This window comes from Rhinichthys klamathensis, unplaced genomic scaffold, assembly GCF_029890125.1.
Source record: "Rhinichthys klamathensis goyatoka isolate OS25496 unplaced genomic scaffold, OSU_Roscu_1.1 h1tg000064l_1, whole genome shotgun sequence".
NCBI lineage: Eukaryota > Metazoa > Chordata > Actinopteri > Cypriniformes > Leuciscidae > Rhinichthys > Rhinichthys klamathensis.
Genome location: NW_026606607.1, coordinates 515,160 through 534,919, shown reverse-complemented (window position 1 = coordinate 534,919; position 19,760 = coordinate 515,160). Strand labels below are relative to the sequence as shown.

The 19,760-nt window shown below is 40.3% G+C and overlaps 1 protein-coding gene across 1 annotated transcript in view; it reads left to right on the top strand.

Moving 5' to 3' along the window:
- The window catches only part of bmp6 (bone morphogenetic protein 6), a 66,308-nt gene that overhangs the window by 16,714 nt on the left and 29,834 nt on the right, over positions 1 to 19,760 (top strand). The window contains exon 2 of the mRNA XM_056249808.1: positions 19,399 to 19,591. Within this exon, the coding sequence (XP_056105783.1) occupies positions 19,399 to 19,591 (193 nt within the window). The remainder of the gene's footprint in view (positions 1 to 19,398; positions 19,592 to 19,760) is intronic.

Below are 19,760 nucleotides of genomic sequence, written 5' to 3'. Positions count from 1 at the left end.
CTCTCTCCACCCGTGGCGGAATGTCACCCGGTGCCCTCCTCAAGTGAATAGGAAATGCGTGAGCGCTCTAGATTTATGGTTCCACTGCTTTCTGCAGGCAGCATTGAATGTGTGTTCATTTAATGGTCAGTAGCACAATGAAAGAGGTTACATTGTCAAAACTTGTAATAACAATAAGACTGAGCACAAAAACAAACAACCATGAAAAGCATGTTAAATGATTAGTTTAGATAAGACCCTTATTCCTCGGCTGGGATCGTGTAGAGCCCTTTGAAGCTGCATTGAAACTGCAATTTGGACCATCAACCCGTTGATAAAGGATGACCGTTGAAGTCTAATATATGGAGAAAAATCCTGGAATGTTTTCCTCAAAAACTTTAATTTATTTTCGACTGAAGAAAGAAAGACATGAATACATTGGATGAGTTTACATTTAAGTTTAAAATGGTCAAACGGTGTGCATGGGGCACATGGGGTACAACTCCGACACTAGGTATCCCGAGAGGCTGGGCGACGGTGTGTATTTTTTACCCTTTCCCAAGCCACATCTCAACCGAGATAAGTGTCTGCTCTGGATTAAGTTATGCGGTAACGTTAGACCACAACACCAACTAAACGTGGATAAATTAAACAAGAATTAAACAAGGATGTCTACATCTGTTCTAAGTCAACAGCGTATTGTAACATTATCTTTAACATCTCTAACGTAACGTTAGCTTCTAGCTGCGTTGTACATCATGTCACTTAGCTTCATTAACGTATCTGTAAATAACCGAGATAACAAATGTTAGCAATGTTGTGCTGAATGATTCATGTAAATACTGCAGTGCATGAACAATGCTGATCCTCTATCTTGTTGTCTGAGATGGTGATGGCAACGAGATGCGGTTTATCACGTTTACACTGTGACCTGTACATTTTTGCCTGGAGCTGAAGCTTTTCATCGACCTTCTCAACAATAAAATTATTAATATAACCCTCAAACGCATAGTTAATGCCCTTTTGGTGACTTTGAGATGATATATAATCTTTATGTCTCCAAAAATCATCAATTGCCTCCTGTGAAATGTCTCCTACTGTGACAGCTGCCATAGCGCCTGTCACCGAATGTTGACTGTTTGTCCAAGTGAGTGGAGGGGGCGTGGCTTAGCCATAGGTCAATTGTTTTTGCTATCTCCATTAGTTTGTTGTTGTTCTTGTTCTTGTTCTGTCTCCCCCGTTTCTTTTTTGACTGTGAAACAACAGCCTAGGCCAATGATGCCAACTTGTTGATAAAATAATTAGGGTAAAACAATTCTAAACGCATGTGAGAGATGCATACAATTGACCAGTATAGCGCTAGGGTCCGCATACTGTGCGCGTGACATCAATTTTGTCATTCGTACTGTAAGCATGCAGCACGATTTTTCTAACTATGCGTACACACACTCAAAACCAATGTTACTCACGTATGGAGCAGAAACAACGCAACCTCTGCATCTGATTTCAGGCCTTCCCTCTTAGGTGTCTCCAGCTTTTGAGTCATAAAGCTCTTGCCTGATCATAACCATTCTTTTTCCAGTGATATTCCTCTGACCTTTTCTCTTTTGGAATGTCTCTCTTTCAAAAGTCTTTCTTCAAATCTCCCTTTTGTCTTGCTCACTCTTTCTCCTATCACATCATGAGTGTATTCGTCCCGTACTGCTGATTGGCTACAAGTCTGTTGTGGTACTCGGTCCGATCCACTTTCAACAGCGTTTTTTAGAAATTGCTTACTGCACTTTTAACAAGACAGAAATGCTTGCAAACTACAACAATGGATGGCTACCGGGATAAGATATTGTATGAGGAGGTTATTAAGTATCCACATTTGTACAACTAAAATATTATAAATATGTGCATATGGGTTATAACTAATAGCGAGAGAGAGATAAATACACTAAAATATATTTGAAATACATTTATTTTATGCTAAGTATACTACAAATACATTTACATACACTCCTGAACGAAATCTTAAGACCAGGGAAAACATTACCAGTATTTGCATTTCACGCTGGTGGATCGTTACCGGGTTGTAAGTACTGCTTCAAAATGCCAAAAGAAGAAACAGGAGCAAGAGACAAAAAATAGAGAGAAGGCAATTTATTGAAAACTGTATTTAATCTCAAACAGGCTGTTCATCAGCTGATCAAAAGTTTAAGACCATAGCCCAAAAAAATCCTACAACAGAACTAAAAGTGTCAAAAAGGACTCAGTAGTGAGTAGCCCCACCGTTCTTGGTGATCACTCAAACACTCGTTTCAGCATGCTTGATGGGACTGTTTCCAGGAACGTTGCTCCATGTGGTGAAGATGGCTTCACGAAGGGCATCCACGGTCTGGAACTGTCGTCCGTTTTTGTAAACTTCCCTTGCCATCCATCTCCAAAGGTTCTCAATGGGATTTAGATCAGGGGAACACGCAGGATGGTCCAAAAGAGCATGTCCCACTGCAGCATGTCCAGAGCCAGCCGCCGTTTGACGCCCCTACACAACCTGAAGCTCCATTTTCCCATTGAAGGATAAAGCACCCCAGATCATGATGGAGCCTCCTCCACTGTGCCGTGTAGAAAACATCTACGGTGGGATCGTAACGTTGCCAGTAACGTTGGAAGCCATCAGGACTGTCCAGGTTAAATTTTTTTCTCATCAGAAAATAAAACTTTCTTCCACCTTTCAATGTCCCATGTTTGGTGCTCCCTTGCAAATTCCATATGGGCAAGTTTGTGGCGTGTGAGGAGATGTGGCCTTTGAAGACATTTTTTATTCTTCTCTCACAGATGACGTCTTATGGTTATTGGGCTGCAGTCAGCATCAGTAAGGGCGTTAATTTGGGTTGAGGATCGACCTGTGTCTTCACGGACAACCGTGAACAAGGCTCAGTGCAGATGACATTTTTTGGGGTCTAGCACTTGACTTCTTTGTCCCATAACTCTCAGGATCTTTTAAGAAATGTAAAATGACTGTCTTACTGAGTCCAACCTCGGCAGCAATGGCGCGTTGCGAGAGGCCTTGCTTGTGCAGGTCAACAATCCTGCCACGTTCAAAGAGAGAAAGCCTTTTTACGTTTGCCATCAGGAGATCATGACAGTGTGACTGCCTGAAGGACAATGACATGAAAGCCATATTTTTGTGCAGATTTGACCTTTTTAAGGCTATGGTCTTAAACTTTTGATCAGCTGATGAACAGCCTGTTTTGGTTTAAATGCAGTTTTCAATAAATTGCCTACTCTATATTTTTTGTCTCTTGCTCCTGTTTCTTCTTTTGGCATTTTGAAGCAGTACTTACAACCCGTTAACGATCCACCTGCGCGAAATGCGAATACTGGTAATGTTTCCCCCGGTCTTAAGATTTTGTCCAGGAGTGTATTTATGTACTTAATATAAATACCATACATTGTGCTTTTGGTATACTAAATTGGTATACTTAAAGTCTGCTAAATTGGAACAAATAATTTTGTACTTAATGCACTAAAATAGTGCAGAGGTCCAACTAAAGATATACTTAAATATATTTGATTGTGCTAAAGTGGAACTGTTGCAAGTATACTTTAGGTACACTTTAAATATCTTGCATTTAAATTATAGAGTGATCGCACTATCATTACTAATAGTGATATTACACACATTTTAGGCTTACTATTAATAAATGTGCATTGTGCAATAAATAAAATAAAGTTTAATTATAATATTTATATCAGTACGTCTCAAGCGATATGTTAAAATATGTTAATATTTTTGTAGTATACTTAGTATGAAATAAATGTATTTTAAATACATTTTGGCATAGTTTTTTTTCCACTAGGGTATGCATATATGCACAAAACTTAAAATATATTGTTTATATATATATATATATATATATATATGATCAACATTTTATGATCAACTGTACTTTTGTCTCCATTGTTTTTAATTTGATTATGCTGCAATGCTTCATGAGATTGTAAGTTCTTTCCCTGACTTTAAGGTCGTTAAGTACATAGTTTTGCTTCAAATCAAAGTTTGCAATGTTGTGATACACTTTGTAGCTGGTTGTTTTGATTCATATAATGCTTAAAAAAGACTTTTTGAAATCCCTATGGGAGGAATTAATATAAAAAATACTTCCGGAACCAATGCTGCTGAAAAAGTGGGTGGGCACTGTTGCTCTCTATTGTGGCTGCTGTGTGTCACATGACAAGCTTGATGTGTTGCCATGGGGAAAAAAAAATAAGGTGATCCATTCTAAAATAATGTTTGCCTTAAAAAAAACGTATGCTCTAGGGCTCAGCATATTTTGAACTTAGTTGTGATGTGTGAAAGGGTTAATTGACAATGAGATCAATTATCGGGTTAGACTTGGAATATGTCAGAGTTTCCAGGAGGAAGAAATCTATGGAGGTGGATGTCAGAGGATACACACACAGAGAGAGAGAGAGAGAGAGAGAGAGAGAGAGAGAGAGGAGAGAGAGAGAGAGAGAGAGAGAGAGAGAGAGAGAGAGAGAGAGAGAGAGAGAGAGAGAGAGAGAGAGAGAGAGAGAGAGAGAGAGAGAGAGAGAGAGAGAGAGAGAGAGAGAGACTTTGACTGTTGTACTTTCTGCTCTGGAATGCAAGCCACCAATATTTTGACTTCTCCTTTGGAAACAGCTGCGTTTCCTTTTTCAAAGATATTTTTTCCTTATTTATCAGATCCCTTAGGGGAGATCCATCTCTACTGTCTGACACAGACTTCCTCCTCTAAATCTGTGTCTCTGGCCAGCCCTGAGCTCACACACACCTGCTGCAGCACACACAGATGGCTCTAACAGGTCTCCCTGCTTGGCATGCTCACACAGACACAGACACAGACACACAGGTAGCCACAGTTGCAGGAGACACCGCACACAATACCTCAATACGCACCATATCTCAATCTGTACCAAATATGTACCAAATTAGGCATTCCGACCCCATAACTGACCCCCTAACTGAAAAGAAAATCGCCACCTATAGTGCCAAAATGACTAGAAATGGCCCTGTTGTTCTGGGGTTACTGTAAGTTGCCTAAACCTAACCTCTTGATTTAGGGTGGGCGGTATAATTATATTAAATTAAAAACCGGTACAAAATATTCAGTTGGTTGAATTTCTTTATATACCAATCTTTGTAAATTAAATTGACTGTCATAAAATGCAGTCTAATCTTGCTAAACTGCAGGATGTGCTTTATATTCACTCTTTCCCGCCATTGATGGAATTTCCATCATTTGTACGTCAACGCTTTCCGTGTTTTCACTGTTATATGGTAGGGGGCGCTATTCCACATCTTCTGAAAGAGTACCGAATCTCCTGATCAAAACACATGAAAAGAAGATGCAGAAACAAGCGATATAATGCAATCATATGCAAATGCAAAATATCACTATCACCAACATTAAACAGCATATAAATAAAAACTACCTAATGTTACTGAATGAAATGTCGACCCAGGACGAGGTATAGGACTGTGCAAGCATTAGGGGATGGGCTCGATCTACTCCATCTTTGTTTAGGTCATCAATTTGAATCCGATCTGGATGTAGGCTTTGACAAGAAAAGGGATTTTCTTTTTGCTCAAAATTGTGCTTTTTATGAAACTTACATTCAAGTGTTGATAAAAAAAAGAATGCATAAAGCTTGAATAAAATGTTTGTTTGTTTTTTTGTTGTTTTTTTTTAAAGCAGAGGGTCTGTTATTTCTTTTGATATATTGCATACTCAGATAGTCATACAACAAAATATTCTGGGGGCCATGTAATTTTTGTTTTTGAAAAAACGCTGGCGGCAGCTGGCAACTTTAAAAAAAAAACGCTGGCGGGGAAAGAGTCAAACGGGCTATATGTAGAATTCAGAAACCCTTGTTATGAGTGACACCGATGGCTGTTAAATGAACTGCTTATTGCTCATGCTCGCACACATGCACACGTAACGTGGAAGAGACTGAACGTGATTCAGTGCCCCAATATACTCTCTGCAAAGTTCTTTTTCATTCTTCACATAGAAGTTTAAAGAAGTTGGAAATACTTGAAATTGGTTTACAGAATTGTAAAATGTCACTGTTATCTAAAATGTTGGTATTGTAACAACCGTAATTTTATCAAAGAATAGTTATATTGTAATTTTTTTATTTTTTATTATTATTACTCATATAAGATTTTGGTCATATTGACCTGCTCTCAGTAAATAAATTAAATGTCAGATCATGTTGATTGTTAAGAAAAGGTGTGCTATTACTTTTACAACTAATTAGACTTATTTTTTTTTACCTGCCAGATGATAAAACCAGTGCTGCAGTTAAAATATATTTTGATATTCAATAAATCCGTCAAATATTATAGTTACATCTTTAAAAAAATATATATATGATTATTTGTATTGCATTTATTTCCCCAGCATTTTCTGCAACTGGATATCTAAAACTAAAATAAAATGGGCAGATTTTTGTTTATGTTTTGATAACATTATTTATCTCCAAGAAAATAAGTCCAAGCATCTTTGTTGTGTCATTCTTAGACTGTGAGAGTGTTGAGGCCTGCGCTCTAGTAACGCTATTCGGATATCTCCTTTTGTGAGGTTGTCAAAGCACAGAGTACCATTAGTCTATCCAAAATGTTTTGTCAGCTGTTCTCATGGATTATGCCTTTATTAATGTTTCTATATGCCGAAAAGAAGGAAAGAATGGGACTGTTTATTTTCCAGACCATTTCCTCCATTTTATGGAATTTCCTCCTTATACAAAAAAGACATTATAATATTTGTTGACAGGTCGTTGGCTTGTGCCGGCACTCAAGTGAAAATGGATTTGTTTTTCGCCTGTTAAAGACAGAACAGCTGATTCTTGTAATGTCTGTTAGCCTGTTGCCCTACACATATGCATATTGCAGAACATAAAGTAAACAATTCTCCTCAAAGCAAGTTAACCTGACTGTGCCTGAACTATTGAACGAACACACACACACACACACACACACATAATTCCTCTCTATTCTGTATAATTCTCCTACTGACACGCAGGTATGGCCATCTGACTGTTGCCATTCACTGTGGAGACGATCCGCTTGTCTGATGTCCTACAGTGTCTTCAGACATCTTTTAACAGTCATAATTATCACAAATTACTGCTGTTCTCTAAATACCCTGCAACTACAGAGCAATGCTGACAGATTTCATTTCTTCCTGCATGAACTTCAGAGCAGTCAGATGAAGATTTGGTCCAGCACGCTATAAAAATATATTTTCCTAAAGGTCGCTACCACAAAATAAAACTGACAGGTTGATTTAATGCAAAATAAGCCTGACAGTCCCTGACGTGAAGCAGAGAAAATATTATAAGGCAACTTGCCAAGTAAATGAAATGAAACATTGATTTGAGTGTAAATTATTTTATTATGTGAGAATAAAGAGAGTGTGAAGTGATTCGAGAGACATGAAACTAGTGCAGTTATACAGGAAATGACTTGCTTGGGACAGCAGTCATTGACCAACCAAGTATTCCTGAGAGACGTTTTATGACCTTAATTAACTATGATCAGTTAGTGGAGGCCAATTTGCAATACATGCAATATCATTTTACATTCCTTTATGATGAAATACACGTTGCTGTAATTCATCATGAGGTTTTTCGGTCTTACTTTAGATTAGGGTCCAATTCTAACTTTTAACTAACTATTAACTATGACTTTTGCCTCAATAAACTCCTAATTACTGGTTATTAATAGTTAGTAAGGTAGTTGTTAAATTTATGTATTGGGTAAGATTAAGGGATGTAGAATATGGTCATGCAGAATAAGGCATTAAATGTGCTTTATAAGTACTAATAAAAGTTAATCGTGAGAATTGGACCCTAAACTAAAAAAAGTGTTACCGTTTTTTTTTCTTAATAAAAGAACATTATTGTTTTTAACAAAAAATATTGTAAGTTTTCAACATTGTACTGTATCCAATGTAATACAATACAAACTACAATGTGTGAGTGAGTGTGATAATTTTCCTAAAGATCTTTATGACCTTCTCATCAGTGGTTTGCCATAAACTACTGCACCTCTTGCTGACCTTTGCTCAGAGCTCTGACTCCTGTAGTGGCGCCTTTGATGCTTTGTGTGGGTCAGAGAGCTAGATCAGAGTTGTAGTAAATGCCCAGGGAATGCTGTGTCAAACCCCTGCCATCTCCCAGCTGCCCGAATAAAACCCCATGACCAGCAACGCTATTGGGAGGCCGTAATTTACCTATGCAGTTACTATATTTCAAAACTACACACTATTGTAATTTTATTAACCAAGCATTAGTCCGTGGGTTAAATAATCTCGGGGTACGTTTCTCTAAAGCACAAACTATGGTTGCAAATGCCATCATTAGCATAGTAGTTCTACACTTTGTGACTAGCTAGTCAATTTTTCCAACAATGCATTTTACTATGGGGAGAAATTTAACATTTGAGATTTAACACTGTAAACCTAGGGTTAACATTTGGACAAGACATTGAACAAGTAGTTTTAGTTGTTTAATAAGCCATTTTCACACATTAAACCCAGTAAATTGCTGTAAAATTGCTGGATTGCCTTTTCTGGTAAATGTGCACCTCTGCTGTTCACACAAGCAGGGACTTTCAATCTTTTATCGTTAAGATACCACTCACACATTCGTGCCAAAATCCTGGGAAACTGTCAATCATGGGAAATTTATCTTTAAGCATTTTGCTGTTTTCGTCATCCACTCAAATGAGGAGAAAACTTTAGTTGCATCTAAATTATTAACTAAATTTCACAATTTTTTTGGCTTTCTGAGTGACTGATGTATCTGTAAGTAGTGCAGAGTAACAACAAGGTTACTAATGTAACCCCCATTCCTTGAAGGAGGGAACTGAGACGTTATGTCAGAATGACTGACAAATTGGGATCTCGCCTAATCCCTGAAGGGGCTGGTGGGAACCTTGGCCACATATCCAGGCTGGGGTCTCAGGATTAAGGTGAGAGTTGGCCGGCCCAAATTCCAGGTACACTTTGTTGACCAAAAATATGCGTCAGTAAAGTCAGATCAATAATATTGTTAAAATTTAAGTGTCCCCAACTAAGCAAGCCAGAGGTGACAGTGGCAAGGAACCAAAACTCCACCAGTACAAAAATAAAAAACGTACAAAAAACCTTTGGAGAACCCAGGCTCAGTCGGGGGGCCAGTTCTCGTCTGGCCAATGAAAGATAAATTGTTCATTAAGATTCAGCGCTGAGAGGAAACACGACTCTGATCGGGCATTTACGGAGGTGGGTTCAGGATGGTTCCATCAAAGACCACATGTGGAGGTTACAGAGGTCTGAACATGGGTGCCATATGGTGCCCCGTCCCAGACAAAGCGGGTACTTCTCCGTCGTGAGGTCGCTTAACATCGTGAGCGTTAAGCGACCTTAGATGCTTCTGACTCCAGAGGAGGAGATGGCGGGCGAGTTGCAACATGCAACGGGAGCGTAGACCACCCTAACGGTTGATGTACGCAATGGTCGATGTGTTGTCCGTCCGGACCAGTACATGTTTGTCCTGTAGCAATGGTCGAAATCGGCGCAGGGCAAGGAATATTGCTAGCAATTTGAGGCGATTGATATGCCACTGCAGTTGAGGTCCTGTCCAGGAACCCAATGCTACATGCCAGTTGCACACAAGCACCCCAGCCGGTGGTGGAGGTATCTGTTGAGACAACAACATGCCTTGACACTTGTTCTAGGGGAACTCTTGCCCGTAGAAAAGCAAGGTCTGACCACGACTGAAAGTTTGGCAACAGGCCAGTGTGATTACCTAGAGACCTAGAGATTAAGGAAACTGCTCTTTGGTTGAAATTTTGGGTACCACTGACTGTGAGGCCAGTGGCAGAACAGAAATTTGACAAATGATAGAATGACAAAATTCTCAGTGAAAACTGCAGTGAAACGTATGCATATGTACATTTTTGGAGATTTTCAAAAATGTAGGTGGAGGCACGGTTTTCCAATGAGCTTATGTTGGAAATGTTACAACTTCCCATCCCAAAAGTTGCCTTGCAGAACTCATTTACTGGTAGTTCTCAACAGCTTCTGTTCACACATGATCTCTAAACGGTAAAAAAAGCTGTACAAAAGGCTGTATGTTTAAAAGTCTGTCTGTCTGTCTATGAAAATGACACCGCATAAATTCCCTTTGGTGAGCTTCCCAAAACAAAAGACAAACCCAGAGAAATGAAAGAAAAACAAAAAAGAACATTTAACATCACTGAGATTTTTACCTTAATTTCAATTCCCTTCAGAAGATCTTATGAATATTTAATTCATGAGACAAGCAATGAGAATTTGTGATTGGTTTTCTGTTGCTAAACTACTCAAATTGCAGCACAGCATTTCATCCTGTATTCCTGTGGACCCCACAATGCAGTGTTAACAGGGTTATATGCAGTTTTAGTTAAAAGAGTTTTGGTTGGTTTGGTTGAGTGTTATAAAGTGTCATTCCCATTTTTTTAAGAGTGTCAAAAACAAGTGCAGTCGTACAGATGACAAGCAAGTCACGGTAGCTTTTCATTACAGAAGTTTGAAACAATTAGATTGTGGGGGAAGAGAATGTGAACGGAGATTCTGAAGATAATTACATAAACACAGATGGATTCTTCACATGCCTTGGCTTCACAGCACATTTCATTGGTTAAACTGAGGGAGACAGCTTTCAAATCATATGCATCTGAATGTTTCATGTGCTGCAAAGACGCAGGAAATAATTGCAGGCTTTGTGTACACTCAAAAAAAAAATTTCTCACAAATTTGTGGTGACTGATTTTGGATTGGACAGAATAATTAAAAAGCTTTAGATATAAATTATCCCTTAATCCTTAACAGAAACGTGTTTGGTAGTGACTTGTTTTGCACCAAAGTACTGCAGTATGACGTGGATGTTGTTTATACACATTGAAAGTGTACATTATACAGTTTATTGTATACATTGAAAACCATCACATTTGTTAAGATCAGCATGATTAGTTTAAGCGATCATGTGACTTTACAGCTGTATTATTATCAGTTTACAGTTTATAGTCATAAACAGACTTTAATGGGTCATTTACAACAATAACAACTCATTTCCATTTTCCCTCTCCACAATCACTTAAGTTGTATAGACTATTAACTTTATTTAATTTAAAAACATGGAATTGTCAAATATACCGTCACTGTCCTGTAATGCTTGTTACATTGTTACTGTATTTTATGTAAAATTCTGGCCATCTGAGATACCGGTTTGAGAAATGTATTCAAATCGTTCAACCAGCTTTAAACTTACACCGTTAAACTTACAGAGTTTCTATAGCATCTCCTGGATACTTCATAGAGCAATGATTCTGGAATATAGGTCATTATGATGTGTAGGATTGACATCAGTAGCGCCCCCTTTGGTCTTGGAGGAAGTGATTTTTTGCTGTTTATCTTAGTGGTTGTGGGAAGGGAGGAAAAAGTCAAGATGTGGTGAGTGAATCAAATGCAAATGACCACCGGACTACTTCAGAGGATGAGATGGAAAACATTTAAAGTGTGACTCGCATGTGACCACGGACCACACTGAAGCCTCATTGCCCAGTCCATATAGCCGTATGCCATATGCCACTGTGATTGGCAAAAAAAAAAAAAATTTCTGTCTCTAATGTCGGTCTCTCTCTCCTCAGGTGTCTGTTTCTCTGTCTCACTTCTGCATGTTTTGAAGTTTTTCCATATCTTCTCTGTAGGTCACAGCCCACTCCTTTTTGTCCTGTGTAGGCTAATGACAATAGCACAGAAGGAAAGAAACAGATGTTATACAGGTGGAAATGGAGAATCAGCCCTAATTAAAATGACACAGAGCTTTATCCCAGACCCCTTTACCAACTTAACCATTTTACACTGTAACAAATGTCAGTACTTTTAACAAAAGACAGTATATAAATACATTTTTAACAATTAAAATTTTGAATGAAATGTTTTAAACTTTAATTCATGTATATTGGCATGTTTTATGTTAAGTTTGTTTCATTCAGAGGAGTGTTTCCCATAAAACAACCGAACTTACTGCTTACCCACCATAGTATAATGCATCATAAAAAAAAAAAGAGACTGTTTCAGGTTGGTTCAACAATATATAAGACTGTTGTTAATGACTCCATGCACAGGCGGTGGAGTAATAACTTTTGCTTATTATTCATTTTGAGATGCACGCATAATGTTTATAGTGCAATTTATATGCGAAAATTAGTTTTTTACGTGCATATGATACGCACTGTAAACCCTTTTGGTAGGATTAGTGGTGTGGGGTACGTGCATATTGTACGTTTGGGTAGGATTAGTGGTGTGGGGGTATGTTCGTATTACACGGCATAAAGTGCGTATCATGCATGTGAAAACTGTGTATCATATGCACATTAATTTTTGCGTATAAATTGCACAATAAATACAATGTGTGCTATAGAGACATACATTTCATGAGATCAGGCTGGATTATTATAGGTAATTTACTCAAACAACAGAAAGCCGTTCATTTTTTTTAATCAGGTTAACATGCAGTATGTAATTGGAGTAACTTTACTCCCTTATATGTGGTTCATTCAGTCAGCAGCTTTGAGATTTCTAAAGACCTTTAGCAAAAAAAGCTGTTGAAGCTTATCAGGGTGAACAAGGTTACAAAGCAATTCCTAAGCCTTTATGGCTCCAATGAACTGGCCATCCTACCAGAATTACTCCAAGATTAAGGTATATTATCCAGAAGATGACAAAGAACTGCAGAGCAACATTCAGAGATTTTTGGGCCTCTCTCACCTTGACTAATGTCAAAATAGGATCAATGGCAGAGTAGCAAGGCAGAAACCAATGTTGACCAAGAAAACATAAGCCTGCCTCACATTTACTAAGAAGCACCTCAATGATTCTCAAGAACTCTGGCCCAATGCCCTACGGATGAATTAATCAAAAGTAAAACTTCTTCTATGTTCCACTATTGTGTTTGGTGGAAATCAGACATTGCATTTCATGAGAAAAACCTTGTAGCAATAGTCAGTCATGGTGGTGTAGTGGTAGTGTGATGGTTTGTGGAAGTTTTGCTGCATCAGGACCTGGACATTTTAGCATCAATGATTAAAAATCAAAGCAAGTCTTCCTCATTGTTCACAAGTTTTGGAATGGCCTTGTCAAAATCCAGACATTAATGCGGAAGCTAAATATCTGAAATCGCGTGGAGCACCATAAGTAGTACTAGTACTTTACATTTGAACATTATAAGATATTTAAATATTACAGTTATGAACTATAAAATATTTAGGCATAACATTTCAGGCATTATGGGGTGGCAATGCCTGTAAACTGCATGCCTATATATTTTTAGTGAGATTCTATTTCCTTTTTTTTTTCACATAAACTTAACAGAATTCACACAGCATTCATATAATTTTGCTTTGCATTTTGTATAAACCATTTCTCAGTGTATGTCCCTCTCCCTGTATCTTTCATCACATCCCTGTCCTCTTTTCCTGTTAATGTGTGGGAGAAGAGTATCTGTGAAGATGATGAAAAACGCCAACACAATGATAGTCACACAAGACTTTCCACTTTGTTGCTCTTAAATGTCTTTTGCTCAAACAACCTTTTGCACTTTCACATTTTTGTTTAGTATGTGGCCACACAGTTATTGTTGTGGGTCCTTACTGGGTCTGTCCTCTGAAAAACCACATCAGTTATATCAAACCATATGGGCTGTGGTTTTGGTTGTGTTTCTTACTGTCAATGCCAAGTCCTTGATATAAGTATAATCTATCATTTTGTGAGCCTCATTTTTTCCATTATTGTTTTAAAAAGGCAACAGCATTTGCAGAGGACACATTTAGAACTCCTGAACAGTTGGGACCTTTGCAAATGTCCGCTTTCATAATTGTAATACAGGCAATGAAAACTTATAAAAAGAATGCCATTGACAGAATATATATTCTGCCAAATCTCATGGGTAGTCTTCAGCCACCCTATCGTTTTTAGGCAAAAGTAACATGGTAATTTCCAGATCAGTGGCCCTTGATACTGCTTGTGCGGTTGACCTTTAATATATCTGTCATCTCGGATGTTTTTGCTGTGGAGAGACTGGCTTCTGTTGTTGGATCCACCTGTGAAAGTTGTTAATGAAGAAGTCTCAGCAGCATGTGAAATGGCCAAATTCAAACCTTGATGTGCTGATGTTAAAAACATCACAAATGGGACCTCTGGAAATTGCTTTCAGTATGAATTACTCAGTCATATTGTGATTGAGAAAACGCCTGATGTTAAGCAATCACCATGTGAACCTGAAGCTGTAACTGCAATAAAGAAAATTCTCTCTCTCTCTCTCTCTCTCTCTCTCTCTCTCTCTCTCTCTCTCTCTCTCTCTCTCTCTCTCTCTCTCTCTTCTCTCTCTCTCTCTCTCTCACTCACTCACTCACTCACTCACTCTCTCTCTCTCTCTCTCTCTCTCTCTCTCTCTCTCTCTCTCTCTCTCTCTCTCTCTCTCTCTCTCTCTCTCTCTCTCTCTCTCTCTCTCTCTCTCTCTCTCTCTCTCTCTCTCTCTCTCTCTCTCTCTCTTCCTCTTCCTTTTTTTTTTTGGTAGGAGACCCTCACTAGAGGTCAAAAGATTCTACCAGTACTCTATTTCATACTTTGCAGGTGGGTTTTCCAAGGTTAGTCAGTCAATTAGAGCAGAGTATGTAGCACAAGGACAGGGTGTCCCTCAGGGATCTGTCTTAAGCCCTTTGAGGTTTTCTCAAGAGGTTCAGTTTTAATTTGTAACACATGTGTAAGGACAGCAGAAGAGTATAACTCCCTGTTGGAGGACGACAGATCAGAGAAGTTGCTCCCATGTGATGTTGGAGAACTTTAAACAGCTTCTGTAATTCACCAAACAGAGAAAAAGGAGTAGTCTTCACATTACCCCAAAACCCTTGGTGCTCTCTAATTCATTCCTCTTCTCCACGATTTAGTCAACTCCATGACTTTCTCTTCCTCTTCACAGGGAGGGAGGGATTAGATGGAAGTGCGTGTTCCTCACCTAGGGAAGCATGGAAATACAATCAGAGCAGGACACCTCACCCTGGGCCCACAAGCGGGGCATCCGGCTGGACTTGTACTTATGGCAAGAAATACTGCCCATGGGTCGTCCATAGGAACAAGAGGAAGGGTTGTCTGTGACGTGAGGGGAAGAATAGCACGGCAGAATGACAAAGCTGTCATCTGATGAGAAAACACACTCTGGTCGCAATTTCCCCTTTTTCCTTTTTCTGCATAAATGGCTGAACTCATGCAGAAAATCTTAAAACTGCGGATAAATGAATTTCTGCGATTTCCTTTGCTGTGGGAACAGCTTGAATAAATAAAGAATTAGTATTCTACCAGAAATAGTGAATCATTATTACAGCACATGCCCTGCACATCTGGACGCTCTGTGAAGTGGTGCTGTAATATAAATGCGTATGTATAAGACCATATGGGTGAATTAGGTCAGTCAATTATAGGCTATTATTGAGCATACATAGTTTACCACATCTTTATAATGTTTAGGTATGTGAAAAGAAAAACCCTGGTGAAAAAGTTAATGTTAAGGGTTACATGTTGGTCTTTCACTGATATTGTGCATGAATATTATATCGAATAGTATATTATTATATCATGTCATTGTATTGTAAAGAAACAATGTCTTTTTTGCTGTCTCTGAAACAGTGAATCTTGCCTTGATTGTTTGTTCCAAATCCAAGTTTGTTTACACACTCATGCCCCTGGAGGTCTCTTTTCACATTGTACATTTGCATCAACATGAGTACAAGCTTAGCGGTAGCTGTTTTCCATTGTAGCTAGGCATCGACTCAAGAGGTGAAGACAGTTTTATTGAAATATTTGTCCTTCTAGATTTACCACCAAATCTTTACACACAGAGAACAAGACTTGAGTTTGTCTGTGTTATACCCTGCGGCCTGCTGTACATGAGACCATTACAGTGGTGCCTCAGGACCAAGGGGTTCTCCCCGAGGGGAAACCCCCTCCACGTGATCAAAGTGTCACGGCGTTGTCTCCGTGCTCTGGTCAGGTGGAGGGATCCTTGGTTTCTGTCCCAGGGACCTGTGTTGGGAGCTCTTTGTCGTCGTGTAACGCTAACGACAGATGCTTCCCTCACAGGCTGGGGGGCGATCATGAGTGGTCGCCCAGCCCAGGGTCTGTGGCAGGACCATCATCGGTTTTGGCATATAAATTGTCCATAGATGTTGGCAGTGTTTCAGGCTCTGAAGCACTTCCTGCCAGACCTGAGAGGTCATCATGTTCTTGTCCGGTCCGACAACACATCGGTGGTCTCTTACATAAACCATCAGGGGGGTCTGCGCTCTCGCCCGTTATACAATCTGGCTCGCCAGATCCTTCTATGGTCCCAGGGGAAGCTTCTCTCATTGAGGGCGATTTATCTCCCGGGGTATTTAAATCAGGGAGCGGACATCCTTTCGAGGCAGGGGCCGAGGCCCGGGGAATGGAGACTCCACCCCGAGGTGGTGGAGCTCTTTTGGATGCAGTATGGTCGTGCCGAGGTAGACCTATTTGCGTCCAGGGAGACATCACACTGTCCACTGTGGTTTTCTCTCAGTCATCCAGCCCCGCTGGGGTTGGACGCTATGGTGCAGGCGTGGCCGAGGTCACGCCTGTACGCCTTTCCCCCGATTGCTCTGCTCCCAGGAGTTCTGGAGAGGGTTCGCCGAGACGGGGTCAGTCTATTATTGGTAGCCCCGTTTTGGCCGGCCCGAGTATGGTTTGCGGACCTAGTGTCTCTTCTAGACGGCTCTCCTCTGGAGATTCCGATCAGTAGGGACCTTCTCTCTCAGGCGAGCGGGTTGATACTTCACCCCCGCCCAGAGTTGTGGAAGCTATGGGCTTGGCCTCTGAGGGGGCCCAGCTCGTAGGGGCCGGTCTCTCAACCGAGGTTGTTGAGACCATCCTTCACTCCAGAGCTCCTTCCATGAGGAGGTTATACGCCTTGAAGTGGAGGCTCTTCACTTCTTGGTGTGGAGAACACCTGTTGGACCCAGTTAACTGCCCAGTGGGTGCAGTGCTGGAGTTCCTGCAGGAGCGTTTCTCCTCAGGGCTATCCCCCTCCACACTAAAGGTGTATGTAGCGACACTTGCTGCTTACCATGTCCCTTTCAGTGGAGTCTCTTTGGGGAGACACCCATTTATAACTCGCTTTCTTCGTGGTACTTTAAGGCTGAGGCCTGTAGTCCGCACGAGGGTGCCAGCATGGGACTTAGCTATCATCGTAGAAGGTCTTTCCCTAGCTCCCTTTGAGCCTATTGAAGAAGTTGCTGATAAGTTTGTTACTTTATAGACTATTTTTCTTCTTGCCATTTCCTCTCTTAAGAGAATAGGAGATATTCAGGCTCTCTCGGTTGCTCCCTCGTGCTTGGAGTTTTCACCTGGGATGGTGAAGGTTATGTCCCTAAGGTTCCTACCAATGTGGCCAGACCTATAGTTCTTCAGGCCTTCTGTCCTCCTCCTTTTACATCGTCTGATCAGGAAAACCTTAATCTGCTCTGCCCTGTGCGGGCTCTAGACGCTTGCGTCCACAGAGCTGCCCTGTGGAGGAAATCAGAACAGCTGTTCATTTGTTTTGGACCCCCTAAGAAGGGGTCCCCAGTGTCTAAGCAGAGGATGAGCAAGTGGGTGGTTGAGGCCATCTCACTTGCCTATGAGTCGGTTGGTCAGCCTTCACCTTTGGCTGTCCGAGCTCACTCTACCAGGAGTATGGCGGCTTCCAAAGCCTTATTGTCAGGAGTTTCCCTCCAGGACGTTTGTGATGCGGCAGGCTGGTCCTCACCGAATACTTTCGTCAGGTTTTATGACCTAGACCTTAGCTCCACCCCTGGGGCGGAGGTGCTTTCGGCTGAATTTAACCCTTGATTCACACAGTCGGTCACTTGCTCTTATGGCGACGTGGGTATTAGCGTTCCCGCAGCGTTTCACGCAGCTCGACGTTCCTGTGAGGGAACGTCCCGGGTTACGTATGTAACCCTAGTTCCCTGAAGGAACGAGACGCTGCGTGTCGTTGCCATACTCCCGGCATTCCCTTGATCGACTTGCTTCAGACTTTTTCCAGAAGCTGTCGCCATTGTGTTCATGGGTGTGCTTTATAGTTTTCTGGTCGATGACGTCACGTCACTGACGTTCCATCTCGCCGTTGGGCTGATTCCATACTTGCTTCACGACACACAACGCAGGAGGCGTTTCCGCAGCGTTTCACGCAGCGTCTCGTTCCTTCAGGGAACTAGGGTTACATACGTAACCCGGGACGTTTTTGTCCAACTCCATTTACTTGATTTGGACAAAAACTGTCTCAAAGTTTTGTGCAACTTTTGTCTCAACTGTCCAAATAACATTTTCCCAGAACCATTGTAGAACATCCAGGTTATTTGGGGAAAACATGTCTCAATGGCGTAAATATCATGTTGTTCAGTTTATTTCTGATTTCTATAGTGAACACATGAATAGACTTCTGCAGAGGTTAAATAATTTTCTGGAGGTTTTTGCTGTTATCTTTGGGTTCTTTCTGACCTCTTTCAGGATTGCCTGTTGTGTTATTAAAGTGATCTTGACAGGATGTCCGCCCTGAGTAGAAACAATCCAGAATTTTCTACATTTGTTGAAAAGGTATCTTACCAGGTCAAGTTAAGTAAATTCAAGTCACCTTTATTTATATGGCGCTTTTTACAATACAGATTGTTTCAAAGCAGCTTTACAGTGATAACAGGAAAATAATGCAACAAAGTTTTTTCGGCTGTACAGCAGATCTAGAAGAAAATAGTGTCATTGTACAGCTATGAATTTTCCATTTTCCATGAAGTAAGTTAAGTGATGGTTCATTTCTGTTGTAAAAAGGTTATTATGGACTGACGAATATCTTTATGTCTTTAGCGATGCTTTTGTAGCCTTTTCCAGCTTTTTGCATCTCTGTAGGCCTAATGTGTTTTTAAAGTCATTTGAAAGCTTCTGGGATCTAGGCATTGGTTAACATTAACCAATTATTCTTGATAAGAACATATTTGTCAGTGTGTGCCTTTATTTAAAGACGCAGGTCATCTTTGGACAATTCCACACTTCCAATCTCGTTTCCTTGACTGACACCAATTTTGGAGAAGTCATAACATAGAGATTCAGCCTGCCTTGTCAATGAAGAAAATTCTGAATTTGAAGATCAGACCACATTGTATGGGTCATCAGTGCAGACATCCAGAGACCACAAACTTATTCTTGCCCCTGTATAGTAAATGTGTGACCCAGAGTATGCAAACATGCAAATTATATGTCAATAGCAGTTCGTCAAGCACACTAAAATATCTCATTGTACTTCTATGTGTCTTAACAGTGGAAAATGACAGGGAGCTGTCTCCACAGAGACGACACCATAAAGAGTTCAAATTCAACCTGTCCCAGATCCCAGAGGGAGAGGCCATCACAGCTGCAGAATTCAGGATCTACAAGGAGTGTGTCACCAGGGCCTTTCGCAATGAGACATTCCTACTTAGTGTGTTTCAGGTGGTTGGGGAACACCCAGACAGGTAAAGAAGTTACATTTCAAAATGCTATTCTATAAAATTACATATTCTCATTTGTTGTCGAGTCTATCCAGTTGAGTATAGTCAAATAACTTATAAAATCATGACCTCATAGTAATTATGGTCTCTTTCAAAAGCACACATAGAAAACTAAGTTCACTTTGGCTCTTCT